Raw genomic sequence first — 16267 nt, 5'->3', positions numbered from 1 at the left:
GCACTCTACCAGAGTCACAATCCCAGTCCCTGCATGCTTAATTATTTGACTCTGCAGTTCAGGGATGAATGGTAATTATATTATGTGAGGTGGCCTTTAAAGATAATATATTATACTTGCTGTGTTTTTACAAGAAGGACAGTCTTCAACGCATGATTGATGCTTGCATGTAATAGTCAACAAACCCTTCATTAGCTATAACAAATGAAGAGAACATTTTATCTAAAAGAAAAAGTTCACAGTAGGTACCAGGTCATTGCATTCTAACTTGGAATCTAGACATCTAGAAATTCAAACAGGAGAGAGAAGGCCATCCCTAAGTTATTTTCATTACTTTAAAGACTCATGGACACCATAATGTGACTGTGATAAATCTGCCAAAAATAAACCAAAAGATAATGTTCTTTTCATGTTGTTGGAGTTATAGACTCTTATTGGTAGTATTTGTTATTGGTCTGATTAAAAGCACAAATTGTGGTCATATCCACACAAATATTTTGTTCAGGTTTCCCTTTTCACACAGATTAGAAGGAAGTATAGAGCCATTTTTTTGTGGGGGGGGGATCATATGTACAACTTCTTTGAGCACCATTCTTAAATGACCACACATCAGATTTCATTCAATTCTTTACCTTGCTTTGCTTTTTTCTTTCTCACTCACATGTTTCCAGCTTATATTACCTTGCTTTATTTCACAATAACTGTGATGCCAACCTTTTAATCTTCACTAAAAACAAAGCAATGAATGATGAAGTGAATAAGCATGAAAATACACTTGCTATGAATAAGCGGTAAGATTAGTTTTTCTATGATAAATGCAGTTTATTTTCATTGAAATTATTAAAAACAGAGGCTATAGGTTATAAATTATAAAACAAAATCAGAGGTATTACAAAGTTAAGAGAACCTTTCCACTCGTTTTAGTAATGATGTTTGTAGAAAACTCAAGATGGCACCTTTTGGACAGATCTGACAAACATTTAGGTATGAGGCCTAAAATATAGACCAGATTAACCCACACGGAATTGGCAGGCTCTTCTCCTAGTCTCCTATCCTTAAGTGCTCATTATCCTTTTCTAACTCTCTCTCTCTCTCTTTCTCTCTCTCTCTCTCTCTCTCTCTCAACCACATTCTAATTTTCACTTTCATTGTCAGTTGATATATATGCTTTAAGAAACATATGATTATCAATACTTTTTATTTAAAATATCTGTAACCTAAAGATGGATATTTGATTGAGTTTGTCTTTGATTATAGAAAAGAGAAATAAGCCTGATATTCTAGAAGGTGCCAACCTAATAGAGTTCCTTTTTTGGAAAAAAAGAAGGAACATACAATTCAAGAACACCAAACAACTTCATTTCCAGGGGTAATGAAAGATACTCTCAGTTCATTATAAGGTTAAAATAAACATTTTTTGGAGCTATACATCATCTCATATGTGTCCCTCACTTTATTATTGTGTGCAATTGAGAGTTTAAATTGTAACTGTAGAGTACAATAACACCACATTTACCCTGATAACTTCATATAATTACTGTGAGGTTAAAAGCAATAAGGAATACCTATTAAAGTAATTCATAAAGAAAGTCATAATAATTGCATAATCATTCCTTGGGAATATAAACATCTGCAATCATCTGTCCTTGGTTCCAAGACCCTCTGGGACATAAAAATCTATGGAAGCTCAAGTCCCTCACATAAAATTGTGATAACCTATGCACATGATCCAGTGTGCTTTAAATCATATCTAAATTATTTGTGATGCCTAATAATTTAAGTACTATATAAATAGTTGTTATATTGTATTGTTTATAGAATAATAATGACAAAAATTCTGTATAGGTTCAGCATAGAAGTCCTTTATAAAATATTTGCTGCCTAGGGTGGGTTAAATCCATGAAGATAGAACCCACAGACACAGAGACCAACTAAGTGGTTGGCAGTTTATTATTAAGTCTTGAAATAAATTTAGGAAACTGCAATCTTTCTTAAGTTATGGACTGAACCCAGGGCCTTGTGCATGCAGAGGAAGTGCTCTACCACTGAGCTATATCCCCATCTTGTATCATTCCTTTATTCATACTTTTCTGGAGAATGATTATCTAGTTTCTGAGATTGGGGTGGGGGTAACCAGAAAGGAGAAATGCTACTTTGTCTTGTGGTTCTTAGGGAAAGAGAAGACTGGAAATGGTATTGTGGTTAAATCTAGACCAGTAAAAATTCCTTTACCTACAAGGAAAAGTAGTGCTACCTTGAAACAGTGTGGAGCCATTATTTTGAGTAACATAATGGAGTCTGACTCCAGGTTGACGTGGGAGTGCTGAGAGCTCTGAAGCCCTACTTCTACTTCCTAATGAAAAAAAAAAAAAAAAGCCCAAGTGCACTCTTTGTGTGTATCTTTGAGAAGGTCAAACACGCAGTCCTGACACATGAAAGGGAACCCCTGCTTAGCTCCACTCCCAAACCTCCATAAAACCCAGCCATGCCTCTCTGTTCTCTCAACACATTTTTGATACAAGAGTAAAGCATTTTTTACACCTGCTTTTAGACCTGCTTGGGAGCCTGTGCTGCTCTTTCTAGAAAATCCATTATGTGAATAAGAATTCTTTTCATATCATTTATCACACGCATGGCATCATCAGTTTGACATCTGAACCAAATTTTGGATTGTGTGTGGGGGTCCATCTACCTCCATTCAACCGCCACACTGTAGAAAAAAAAGAAATTAGAGAAAAAGAGAAAATGGCTGGAGAATTGGCAGCCAGGAAAATGAAACAGAGAGGCAGTATTGGAGGAGTAAGTAAATACCAAGACAAAGCAAGTTTTTATACCCAGAAAATTGTTACCTTCAATGGCCTTTGACACTAAAGCCCTAGACTGTATTCAAAAGATCATGATGTTAATGAAGATGGTGAGGTGATGTTGCCTGCTGACTAATATTTATTGAGAATTTACCATCTCAGAAATAACTAGTACTCCAAGTTGTTTCGGTATATAAATTCACGTATCCTCACAACTTTATGAGGTAGAGAGTATTATGAAACCCATTTAGAGATGAGGAAATTGAGGGTTAGAGAGATGAAACAACTCATCCAAGGCCACATTGCTAATAAGTGATTGGGGTTTGAGCTTGGGCAGCCTCTGCTCAGTACAGACACTTTCAGCAAGTGCATTATGCTATGAAAACTAATCCATTGGGGCAGGTGCCATTTCTTTTTTCTTTGTCTATCCAGAGTACATGATCTTGAGGCACATCGAAAGGGCTGAGGGGCAGAAGCCCTCACCCACTTGTTAATGTTGCCAGATAGTATTTTTTTTTTTTTTTTGGTATCATGGCAATGAGAGCATTGAAAGTGAAGCCAAGGAAAAAAGTGAGGACCCTGTGGTTCAGCTGTAAAATGTAAATTAAGATTCCACAACTATATTTCTAGCTCTTCTAACCAGAGTTTTTCTGTATAGATGATTTGAGAGTAGTGGGTACAGTTGATGGTTGTAAATGATAGGAATGAAAAAAAAGTGTCAAAAATATTTTTGATGAAGCTTATATATTTAGACAGGATACTAATCTGGGAAAGACACTTGAGTTTGACTTTCAGGAGACCGTGTTAAAAAATTCATAGATAATGTGAGCCAGAATTATCACATATTTGTGAACTGAAATAAATGTCTAAATATGATATTTCTGAAACCTTGGGAATAGTTTTGATGAAGGGAACTCAGTTATGATTATTAATTTCATATTTGAATACAACTTCCAAAATGCTTTACTCTTGTATCTTTTCTGACCCTTAGAATCCTTTTTAATTCTTCTCATCAAAATGTGTACATATTAACAAAATGAAAAAATACAAAGTGCTAAAATAAAATTAAAAAATCTCCCCAATCTATACCCACTCCTCAGATATATCTTTGGTTAAATCTGTAGACATTTAAAATGCACACATATACAAGCACACACATGTGCTTAATACTTTCTTCAATAACAGACATGAGAATGCATTACATGTATATAGTCTTTTGTAAAATGCTTTTTGAATTTTTAAAAATTGATTATGAATAATTCACCATCTCATGCCACGTACAACTGTACATTCAACCCTAATTCTATTGTTTCTCAATTTTCTGAGGAACCAAAATTTTTCTATTTCTTGAATGTTAAGAATTTTTAATTTATTTTAAAACACTTCAAAGCATCTTTGTAAGAAATAAAATTTCCAGTGTAAGTAGTTTGTCTGAATTTTGACAGACTCCAAAACATGACCAGAAGGAAAAAATAAATCAACTAGTGTGAGTCTGCCTGGCAAGGCTCAAAAGGTTGACAAGTACAAATAGAGGGACAGTAGAGTCAATGGAGTAACTTGGTGGGGCGGATTAAGAGCTGGATTATATTTGTGGATACTTTTGCTTCAAATCTTAAGAAATATCATTACCATTGTTATATATGTTATATCTATATCTATCTACACAGTGCAGGAAATAATATAAATGGATTTTTATGCTTTATATATATCACATTTTTAGCATGAAATATTGCAATATTCTATTCACTGTTTTGACATTGGGTGAGATCAGAGCAGCAGGCAGGAGGTAGACCATGTTGAGAAGCTTGAATCCGGTTTTAAATGTGATGAAAAACACTGAAGTTTTTAAGCAGGAAAGAGCTATGATCTTTATGTTTCAAAAGATCACTCTGCTGTACTGAGAATAGAATGGAGGTGGCAGAGAGGAAGCAAGGCATGAGGTTAGAGGTGTCTGAATGAGGGGTGAGAAATGGTGTATTAGAACAGTAGAGGCAGTCAGCTGGGTGATATTTTTGGCCAAATAGGACATTTGCTTGGATTCAGGTTTCTTCATATGTTGTGGTACTTAGCAAAGAATAGGGGCTCTATAAATGCTGATGAATTGGTCACATAAAATGCTGTACCTGTGCTGCTATAGAAAGCTAATCCACTGGATGCGCTGAACTCCTCAATGAAGAATTGAGAAAGGGAAATATGCCCTTCAGTATTTAAGGACTTGTTCCCATATCTCCAGTAGAGCATTAGATCCTCCTCACTGTAGGCATCTGAAACAAGACAATACCATTCCTGTAACTGCAAAAAGCTCTTAGAAGTTACATGAGGCCTATAATCATGTTTTGTTACATGAGTGCCTGGTCCAATGACATATATATTTTACGTGTAGACAAGCATTTGCTAATAGACTGATCATATCCACTCCTCTAAAAAGAAAAAAAAATATCCTTGAAAAATTAGAACTTGATGAATAGTAGTGTGTGGAAGCTTGTCTGATGCCCACAAGCTTGTCTGGTTAAAACTCTCCAAATAGCTGCTCCCCCATTAGGTGCCTTCTCTCACAAAATGAAGCCAGGTGTCACCTCAGAGAGACACCATAGCATTGCTTCACAGTGTCAGGGTTGACTCCAGGATCTCATGATTTTTAAATTCTGCACCTTTCATGGATGAAATTCTAAAATGAGCAGGGCCCAGTGGTACACGCCTGTAACACCAGCGGCCCAGGAAGCTGAGGCAGGAGAATTGCAAGTTCAAAGCCAGCCTCAGCAACTTGGCCCTAAGAAACTCTGTGAGACCCCGTCTCTAGAAAAATATAAAAAAGGGTTGAAGATGTGGCTCAGTGATTAAGCACCCCTAGGTTCAATTCCTGGTACCATTAAAAAAAAATTAAAAAATAAACATAGCCTATAAGAAATTTTCTTCTAGAATTACATTGTATTATAGAAAGTTTCTAATAGATCTTGGAAAGAATGTATATGTAGGAGACATGCATTGTCTATCCCAGCATTTTGGTCGCATTATGAAAAATTGCAGTCAATTTTTAAGATGTCTTATCAAAAATAGCTGTTGGTCAAAGTAAATGACAAAGAGCGGGATAAGCATTCCTTTTACAGAACTTTGATTAGAGGTCTACGTCTAGAGTGGGGTTTTCCTTGGGAACCCCATACACTTAATGGAGGATTGTGACTAGATTTAAGAATAAAATTCCAGAGCTTTCCAGATGTGGAAAGTGTGTGTCATCCTATATAATAATGTTAGAAGAATATACCTTTTTAGGAAGCTTTATAACAATTGTGGAAACTGCAATAAACAAGTAATGATGAAAGCATTTTTTTCCTCTGAATCTTCTCATTTGAAAGATAAACTGCCATCATTGCTAGTAAAAGCAAAAGCAAAACAAAACAAAATTCCCCCCACTTTGGAAAAACACATCAAGATGTTTAAACGCTTGCTAAGACCATACTTATTTCTGTGCAAGCATGTGATGTTGTGTTCAGATGATATGGACTCACTGTATCAGGAAATAAAACTTACAGCTTTCCAGTTCAAGAGAACAATTTTGAGTGTCAAGAGGAAACCTGCTGAAATCCATTAAGCACATGGCCGAAACTGTTATCCTATAAAAAGAATGAGAAAAAGAGAACTGCAGATCATTTAACCATATGGTCAAATTAGCACGCAACATTGAAGCTCCCTTATTGTTCGCCTGTTTTGTGTGCCTTTCAAGAATAATGGAAAATGGGCGTTACTATCTTTTGTCCAAATAATGCACAAGGAAGCAAACCAGGAGGATGGATGATAATTGCTTAAGACACGGATTGATGAGTGTGTTCCCGCTCTCACAATTGCTTCTGATTTCATCATCTCCTGGTCATCCCCCTCAGTGTTTTCTGGTGCTGATGTTTTCAGAAAAATACACTTCAAAGTGAGACATTTCTAAATAGATTTAAATATTTTCTGCTCTTTGAAAGACCAAAACTTAAGTAGTCTTTAGTCATAAAGGGTTGGGATAGTAGTAATAAAAAATCTACAGGTAAAGGTTTCCTTCACAAAGCAAATGTAGTCGAGGACATTCTCTTTCCAGCAGTGAGGGGAAAAGCCCGGAGAATGTTTAGTCATAGATCTATATGCACAATGCATAATTCAGGTGCTATTAAGCAAAAAGGCTTGCATGCTGATGAGGTTTATTTTTTTCAATTTTTGTATCCTCCTAGATTTTCCTGGCTTCAGGCAGAGGCTGCTGTACTATGATCTTGCCTCAAAGTAGAAAAATTGCTACCCAGAATATCAGATCAGAGGTTCATAAAGGCCTCCAAGCAAGTCTGCAAAAAAAAAACAAAAAACAAAAACAAAAAAACCAACAAACAACAACAACAACAACAACAACAACAACAAAAAAAAAAAAACAAAAAAACAAAAACAAAGGGCAACAGATGCTTCCACCCAGGGTGCTCCTGAGATAATCAGAGGAGTAATATTATTTTATCTTCTGTGGCTGAATTCTACTGTCATTAGTCATACACCAAAACACCAAGCTAGGGAAGAGTCTGGTCAGCTTTATGTAAGTGAAATACATTCATTCTGGTGCATTCCCAGTGTTTTAAAGCTGGAAGGCACCTCTGAGGTCTTCTCGTCCATCTCCTACATAGTACACATAAAGAAATTAATGAGCAAGGATTTAAGGTGGCCAGGCAATGTCAGAACCAAGCCTGGAACCAGGTAATCAGACTCTGAGCTTATATTGGCTCTGTTTTTGGCTAGAAGAGCTGTGCCAACAACAATTTTGAATCTTCCTGAGTTTGGGGATATCCAAGACCACCCTCAAGGTCAACCACTCATTAGACTCACAGAACTCAGCAAAGTCCTTTTACTCATGGTTCCCTTTACTACAATCAAAGAATTAGAATAAACAACAGGAAATGAGCACAGGGCAGGGTCCAGGGGAAATCAGGAGCAAGTTTCCAGTTGTTCTCTCCTAGTGGAGTCACATAGACAGGTCTTCATTCCCTCAGCAATGGTGTGTGACAAACCAGGGAAGGTCATCTGAGCCTGTGTCTATTATGGTTTGGATACTAGGTGTTTCCCTAAAGCCCTTATGCTAATGCAGTAAAGTTCAGAGATGAAAAGATTGAATTGTGAGAGCTGTAACCTAATCAATCCATCCTAGTTTGAATGGACTAACTGGGTGGTAACTGTAGGCAGCTGGGGAACTGTAGAATGGAGGGGAAGGGTCACAGGGGATGTATACTGGAAGGAATCATCTTTCCTGCAGCCCTTTCTCCCTGCTCTTTCTGCTTCCTGGCCACTATGCCTGGAGCAGCCCTCCTCAGCCAGGCCCTTCCTCTATATAATGTTCTGCCTCACCTTGGGCCCAGAGCAATGGAGTCGGCTCACCATGGACTGAACTGAGCCAAATAGCCTTTTCCTCCTCTAAGTCATTCTTGTATGGTATTTTGGTCACAGTGATGCTAAATGACTAATACAGTGTCCATAGATTTAATTAAGAGTTGGTCATAGAGCCATGGTTGACTACCTACATGGCTGACTTTAGTCTCTAGCCCTCCAGAGGATACACAGATACCACATCCCTCAGAACCCCTACAAGTTACATTATGAGTGTAGGATTATCTGACTTGACCCACAGACTACAGCTAAACAAAAAAATACTTTTATCCAGTAGAATATTCCAAGGGATTAGAGATTACCTTGCAGGAGACAATCAAGAGCCAAATCTTTTTTTAGAATATGAAAGGTAAGAAAAATCCAGTGAGTTAATCATTTACCAGTCGTCCCCTCATCAAAACAAATTAAAACACTTGATTCTTAGATCAAATATTGTTGTTTTGCCTTCAATTCCTCGTGAGAACTGACTTTAATATTTTTGAGCCTTTTTGGGTTCTAGGGATTGAACCCAGAGGTGCTTTACCACTGAGCCATATTCCCAGCCCTTTTTGTTTTATTTTGAGACAAGGTCTCAGTGCATTGCTTAGGCCTTCATTAAGTTGCTGAGGCTAGGTTTGAACTTGTGATGTTCCTGCCTCAGCCTCCCAAATGGCTGGGATCACAGGCATGTGATCATAGGCATGAGCCGCTGTGCCCGGATTTTTTAAGTCTTCTGTTACTCCTGATTTAAAAGTCCTATCGAAAATAGTACTTTTCATTAATTTCACTTAGAAAAACATTGACATCCTTTATAAAATGGCAAGCAACAGTTCCTTTGTACAAGATTTTTTAATAGGCAAGAGAACCTATAATAGTTTTCTGTTGCTACTGTATGAAATTAAAACACACTTGGTGGTTTAAAACAATAGAAATTTATTCTGTCACACTTCTTAAGGCCAGAAGTCTGAGGTCAGTACCACTAGGCCAAAATTAAGGTGTCAGAAAATTCTTGTTCCCTTAGAAGTTCTGGGGAGAAATCCATTCATCTAACAACTTCTGGGAGCCATCTGTATTCCCTGGCTGTGGTCACTTTGTTTGCGGCTTTCCTGAGTCTATCAACTTTTCTCTGCCTTTCTATTTTAAAGATACTTATGGCTGCATTCAAGTGCCAACCAGACAATCCAGGATAATCTTCCTGTTTTAAGATTTTTAATTTAATCACATCTACAAGGTTTTTTGTTTGTTTGTTTGTTTGTTTTGCCATAAAAGGTAACCTTTACAGGTTCCAGAAATAAAGAGATGGATATCTTTTAGGATGTCACTTTTCCAGGCTACTACAGAAACTTCTGAGACTTCTAGGACTTTTAAAAAAGTTTAATGGCACAGGTTTACTAAACATTTTTAGAATATGTCACTCAGTATGTAGAGGACTCATTTGGTTAAAAAACATATGGAACATTAAAGGTGGAGGGCTATGACTACATAGTATTAGAACAAAAAAGAGGAAACTAAAGTAAATAAAAAAGAGGAAAAGGAAATAAACAAATTAATACTAACTTGGATGATGACTATGCCTTCTCGTGAAAAATGAAGAACATAGTCAATTATTTAGCTAGCCCGAGATTCAAACACCGTTTGGTGTAGAGAGGTGGGGTGAAGCTGGTGAAGAGGAATAGCAGATTTGCATACCTAGAAAATTGTAAACCGGATTTTTAAGTATTTCTAAAGGTCAGTTTCAGTCTATTTGTACAATCAACATATATCCATATACCCAGAATGGCTATAGTTAGAATAGGAAAGTGATCTTTTAAAATCTGGGTGTTAGAACCAGAGAACATGGCACCTTCTCTTGTGCCTCAGCACCATTAAACCGACAGCAGGGTTGTCAGTGTAGTCTGAAGTGAGGCCCACCAGCTTCTGTGTAGATGCCTGTGGTCCAGGGAAGCAAAGCAACTGAGAGCCCTCCTTACCTGACACTGAAGAGGACGTTTCCATCAGGGTCGACGCGCAGCATGAAGTTCTCCACAGTCGTATCATGGATGAAGGATCTTTTAGAATGGACGAAAAAGATGTCAGGCACCCAAATCTTTTTGATCAATCTGTGGTCAAAGGTCATGCTTTTATTTGTTTTGCTAGGAAAGGAGAGCCTCTCATCTTTCCAGTAATGCCTGAGGTAAAAAGTCATTGTAAAGTCCTAGGCAGAGAGAAAAGGAGACCAATCAAAACCAGCAGAAACGGGGCTCAGGATCAATACTCTTGGTTCCAGGAGTGATTGCCATGGGTGTTGATGACTTGTAGGTGACTGTCCTATATTGTATTTTCAGGTAGGTTTAGGTTGAAGCTAATGAGCTTATGTTGTGAGCTTCTCCTTCACATGGACTTCAATGAATGCTGAGAGTTCCTGGGATGATAGAGTATTCATGCTGGGAAGGGAAACCATGTTATCAATGGGAAGCGATTTTATGTGAGCATTCTGACTAATCCCCTGAATAGACTGAAGATGAAAGGGACCTGAAACTTCAATATTTTGTCTATTATTTTATTGTGATTTCTTATTTTGTTTATTATTTTATTGCTTTTCTAAATATCCACTTTTCAAATTGTTTTAGTATTCCTAATTTTGTGTTATTTCTGATAAAGCAGATCTCCCAAATTGAATAAACTGTAGTTGTGCAAAAACCTGGTTACAGTCTGTATCAGAGCTAGTGGAGAGCAAGTTGTCAGAGGTCCTGGGACAAAGACGGGCTAAATTCAGGGAAAAGCATGGCCTGGTTTCCTGGTTGAGAGGGAACAGTCTCCATCTAAAGACATTTAAAATGAAATTTCTTAATACTTTAGGTCCAGGAGGATCAATATTAAAATGTAAACTATGTGCAAAACATAGCTAGAAGCTGCATCTTACTACATATTAGGGTACCTGGTGGAGACCTTGTCATACACTTGCACGTGCTAGAAACAAAAGAAATGCGCCTATAGGGGATGGTGGAAAAGGCAGTGGAACTGAGGAGAAATAAATGAAATGGAAAGTATGATTCAGATATAAGGAAGTCCAGCAATTAGGTGAGAAGAGAGAAATGGACACTGAAGATTTACAACTATAAATATTTCTTCATTTAGCATAGATAAGTAAACAAAAAGGGGCTAAACAAAACCCTGAGACTACATTAACACATAAACAGAAGAGGGGTAGGTGAAAAGGAGTACTGTAGGCCTGTACATGGAAGTTAGCCGCCAAGGCACGAGGGTTCTTGGAGTAAAACTCTGAAAACTATGTAAACAAAAAAATGACTCTTGTCATTACGTAGCAAAGAAGGTAATTCTAAGTTGGGAATAGGGAAAATAAAATGGAAATATTACAGTAGAGGATATTAAAACATTAAAAATGGCTAAAATGAGAAAACCAGGAGTAAGGGAGGCAAAAATTTAAAAAGTAAGCCTGCAAAGTGGTGTAGCAGACAGAGAGAGGCTACAGGGGAGGTAGTTGAGATTAGCAAGTGATCTGTTTCAAGACAGAGGTGGATAGAGAGTATTCCATGAAAATAATATGGTTGTTTCATTCCAAAATAAAATAGTGATAATCTCTTTTGTATTTCTAGGAAAAATAAGGAAATAGAAGCACTTTTCTTAATTTTTAGTTTTCTGAGTCAAAAAATCTTTTGTTGTTTACAGATAAGCAAAATTAATATCAGTTGAAACTTCTGGAAGCAGCCTATGAAGTAGTCTTGGTTCAGTAGTCTTTCTAAGGGTAAACTCACATCTTTATGATGACATAGTGCACATCCATCGTGGTTATCCTTCTAATATATTGCTCCTAGTTCACATTATATAACTAAATACATCATGATGTTCTGCAGTGCCCCACTGCTGAAAAACTACTAGAAGGAAAAAGAAGAGTAGGAAAGGAATGAGAATTGTAATCAAAGGCAGAAAGAACTGAGTAGAAGCAGACAAAATAACTACAACCCTATTATTATTGAGCAGGGTAGGAAAGATTAATGATATGTATAACTCAAATGATTTATTAAAACACCAATGATTTTGCTACTATTGATCTCATACTTTCAGAAACTTACCATGTTAACCTCTGAAATGCTGTCAATGCTTTCAATCTGGACATCTATACCTACTGGCACTGGGGACCCTACAGAAAAAACAAGGGGTAAAATGTTGAGAAATGCATGCCAATCATTTTGGAAACCTTCAAAACAGAGAGGGTGCATTGTTTATATGTTGCAAATGAATTATTTTTGAGTTTCTTGAAACAAAAATTTTTCCCATTTTCTATTGAATGAGTTGCTATACATTGGATTATAACAATAAAAGCACACATGTAAACACATGTTATTCCAATAATCCTTTGTGATTTGCTTGGGGACCTCTTAATATTTTTCTTTTGTAGTATAGAACTGATGTCCCCAGTTTTCTTTTTCTTTTTATTTATTTATTTATTTATTTTTAGCTAGTAGTGGAAAGGTTGATGTTTTGAAAATATATGAAAAATTATGCATTTTATAAGGTCATGGTCATATCTTACAACCAGGGAGTATCATAGAGTAACTGACTCTGGGCAGTGTTGAAGTGTTTTCTCTCCTTCTGAAAAACCCAGCCTCTTTTACTTGTATAGTGGTTGGCAGACTAGAAGCACACAGATGGCAGTGCTAAGCTATGCATGGACACCATGGGTTCAGACACAACGATCCCTTCGTAGATCATCAGCAACAAAAGGCTGCACCTGGGGAGAAGAAGACATCCTTGGAATGCATTTGAAGAAACTATACCAAAAGTCAGAACTGCAGCAGTTATGTACAGGGAACTGCTGAGACTTGGTTGCAGTGGGATCACCTAGAGTCAGGTTCATGGGCCCAGAAATACTGAAGGATAACACAGTCCAGACTGGGTGATACTATGGCATTAATTAACTTTCTGTGTGAGGGAACATTGATGCTAATAGCTTTATCATTTAGGTTTAAGTATGAAATTTGATGCATATATATGTTAATACAATTTTTATACTTAAACATATAATCTTCATATGCTTTGTTTTCGTAATGACCTACTGTCAACCTTATTACCTATATAGTCTTGAGTTAAAAAACACTTTAAATAATTGATGAAAAATACAAATCTTGCATAGAGAAATCCCAGCTAGCTGTTTTAGTCAAGGTTCTGGGATTTGGAGAAATCAGGCAGAGGGGTTGGAGGGGAAGGGAGGGGGCATGGGGTTATAAATGATGGCCGAATGTGATGATCATTATTATCCAAAGTACATGTATGAAGACACAAATTGGTGTGAATATACTTTGTATACAACCAGAGATATAAAAAATTGTGCTCTATATGTGTAATAAGAATTGTAATGCATTTTGCTCTCATATATAAATAATAAAAAAAATAGAAATCAGGCCTAAGAAACTTTCTTACTAGGCTAAATAATACTTGGAAGTGCTACATGTGATGTATGAATGCATAAATTCAATGGCCTTTTAAATACATACCACTGTGTAAAACAAGCTGTCTTGCTAGTTTATGTCACTCTTCTGTGACTCCCCTAGTAACTGACTGATGTTACCTTCACTATATGAACACTATATTTGTTTTTTTGTTTTATATATCCATAAAACCACTATCATTCCTCACTTAGAAGGGTTTCAGCATGCCAGGCACTTCTCTGCCACTCAAATCTCTTCTTGCCTCTACCTTCAGGAATACCTTACTGGCATCTTAACTGCCAACTTCTTCCTGCTAGATTGAATCAATCATTTCTTATAATGCTAATGGTAACTCTAAATAATGTTGTTTACTTGTCAGTTTGGATTGAGTATTAACTTGGAAACAGCTGAATATTATTCCTTTATAGGATTCAGATTTGGTGGCTTTTTTTTTTTTACCTTTTTTATCAAATTAGTAGAGTATCAGAATAAAAATTCATAAAAATATCTTGTCTCTGGCTCTGCTTGGTATTTCATGGTAAGTAAATCTTCTCACTAATTCTATTACTCCAAGGGAATGAAATATTTGGAAAGGTCTTAGATAGGCGGCAGCATGTCCTACATAAAGATCCAGCACTGGAGCCACATAGACTTGAATTTGAACCTAGCTCAAATAACACTATTGTTATGTGATATATAGTAAGTGACATGTCAAAGCTTGGTTTCCTCACCTATAAAACCTGAGGAGTGATGGTCACTGTAGAATCTCATCTGCAGCCTCTCTCTGTGCTTCTCCACCCTGCCATGAGCTGAGTAGCTTTCCTTTACCGAGCCCCTCCCCCAGTATGAGTTGCTGAACCTCTGGCCCAGAGTAAGGACTTGGCCCTCTATGACCTGAGACCTCTGAAATCATGAGCTCCAAATAATCTTTTCATCCTCTAAGTTTTTCTTGTCATATGCTTTGGTCACATCCACAAGAAAGATGATGAAAGCACTGCTGATGACTATTTATGCAAACCGGGGAACAATGTTTGAGCTGCCTTCCAGGACACAGACAAGCCTGTGTGGGTGAAGCATTGGGTCCTTGGGGTTGTTGGAAGGCTGGTTTGACAGTGGAGCTAAGGCATGGCTTGTCCATTAGAGATGAGTTCCTAAATAGTTTATTCTTTCCTCCCTCCAGATTTACACTGTTCTTCTGGGGAAGAATTCTGAGGCAAATGCATGTCCTCAGAACTGCCTGCCCTCATTTCTGTCTCCCAAGAGCTCCATGTCCAGTGACAACTCACTTCTTGGTCTAAGATCTATGCTCTGGCTCCCTGAGGACAAAATGGAGGGTCGGGGGATGTGAAGCTAGAGGCAGAAACACAGAACTTTGGTTCCACATAAAATTCCCAAGATCCTTCCTTTTACAGGTATGCAGCTGAGTAAAGAGAGAAAGTGGCAGTAAAAGATATATTAAAATGAGGTTTGTAGCCAAATGAGCCTAAGCTAAACAAAACTTCTGTGATTCCCTTAATACCGCATATATCAGTTTACTAACCTGTAAAATAGGTTAAAATATATACCTTATATGCCTATTGTTGTGAGACTCCATAAAGAAATGCATGTCAATTCCTTAGCATCTCCATCCAAATGGCTTAAACAACTTTTCACTCTTAGATCAGTGATAAATGTAACAGCATTAATAATGATAATTTTATAAGCAGTTTTATTAAGCCTATATGTAAAACATAATAAAAATTAAAAATATCAAGTTTTCTGATTCTGATGTTGCTTGCCTGGGATCACTAACTAGGTACACACACACATTTATAAACCTTTTTATATACATAAAGCTATAAAATCAATCTGTTTCTTTTTATGCAGGCTGGAATAACGCAGGTTAAATACATCTCATTTGCATGGTTCATTTAAAATACATTATGTCACGTATTATCTCATGTTATTATAGCAACATTTTTAGCTCCACTTGGCATATGAGGGACCTTATACTAAGAGGCCACCTACAACCCTGCCTGAAACCAAAGCTGGTTAATGACAGGAATATTACCAAGTCCTTCTGACTCTCAGTCCTCTTATGTGACAAGCAGAGACCGTACAAGCAGCTTTTAATCTTTGCTTTTGTTTCAACTCAGTAGCCAATATCTAGAGACTGCATTGATTTCACTTTGAGGAAACAAAGAAATCGTCATCTATAAGACTAAAACAGAAACCCTTAGTTATGGGAGATGTACTGGGTAGGGAAAACATAAATAAAGAAAATGAGCTGCAATTTATAACCCAAGTTAAACAAAAAGCTCCCCTAAATTTATATCCTCCTGTTTCCACATAATGAGTCAATTAATCTTCTAATGCTTTATAAAAGTGAAAAAACACTGCAGCAGCAGCTGGTTTTAATGTTAAAGCTAATTAGGAAAACACATTAAGGCAAGGGAAGTGCTGAAGTTACATTTAGATCAAGAGGGAAGAAGTATGTTCATGTGTTCGTGTTATGGACAAGTATAAAGAAAGAGAAGAGAAATTAAAGCTCATCTTTTATATCCTGCAGTCTGATTTCCCCATGGAAGGAAATCATGTGGGAACATGGAAATGGTCACTGGTATAAGGAGCTGTTAAGATGAACAGAGGCAAGAGAAGGTTAAGAACTATATTTCACAG

General features: G+C 37.0%; 1 protein-coding gene across 1 annotated transcript in view; it reads right to left on the bottom strand.

Moving 5' to 3' along the window:
* Window positions 1–16267, bottom strand: part of Gabrr3 (gamma-aminobutyric acid type A receptor subunit rho3) — a 44197-nt gene that overhangs the window by 15628 nt on the left and 12302 nt on the right. Inside the window, exons 3-6 of the mRNA XM_015478414.1 lie at window positions 12254–12321; window positions 10151–10374; window positions 6333–6415; window positions 4928–5068 (exon numbers count right to left, since the gene is read on the bottom strand). Coding sequence (XP_015333900.1) covers window positions 4928–5068; window positions 6333–6415; window positions 10151–10374; window positions 12254–12321 — 516 coding nt within the window. The remainder of the gene's footprint in view (window positions 1–4927; window positions 5069–6332; window positions 6416–10150; window positions 10375–12253; window positions 12322–16267) is intronic.

This window comes from Marmota marmota, unplaced genomic scaffold (genome assembly GCF_001458135.2).
Source record: "Marmota marmota marmota unplaced genomic scaffold, marMar, whole genome shotgun sequence".
Lineage (NCBI taxonomy): Eukaryota > Metazoa > Chordata > Mammalia > Rodentia > Sciuridae > Marmota > Marmota marmota.
The sequence above is the reverse complement of the archived record's forward strand: the minus strand, read 5'-3'. Positions and strand labels throughout refer to the sequence as shown.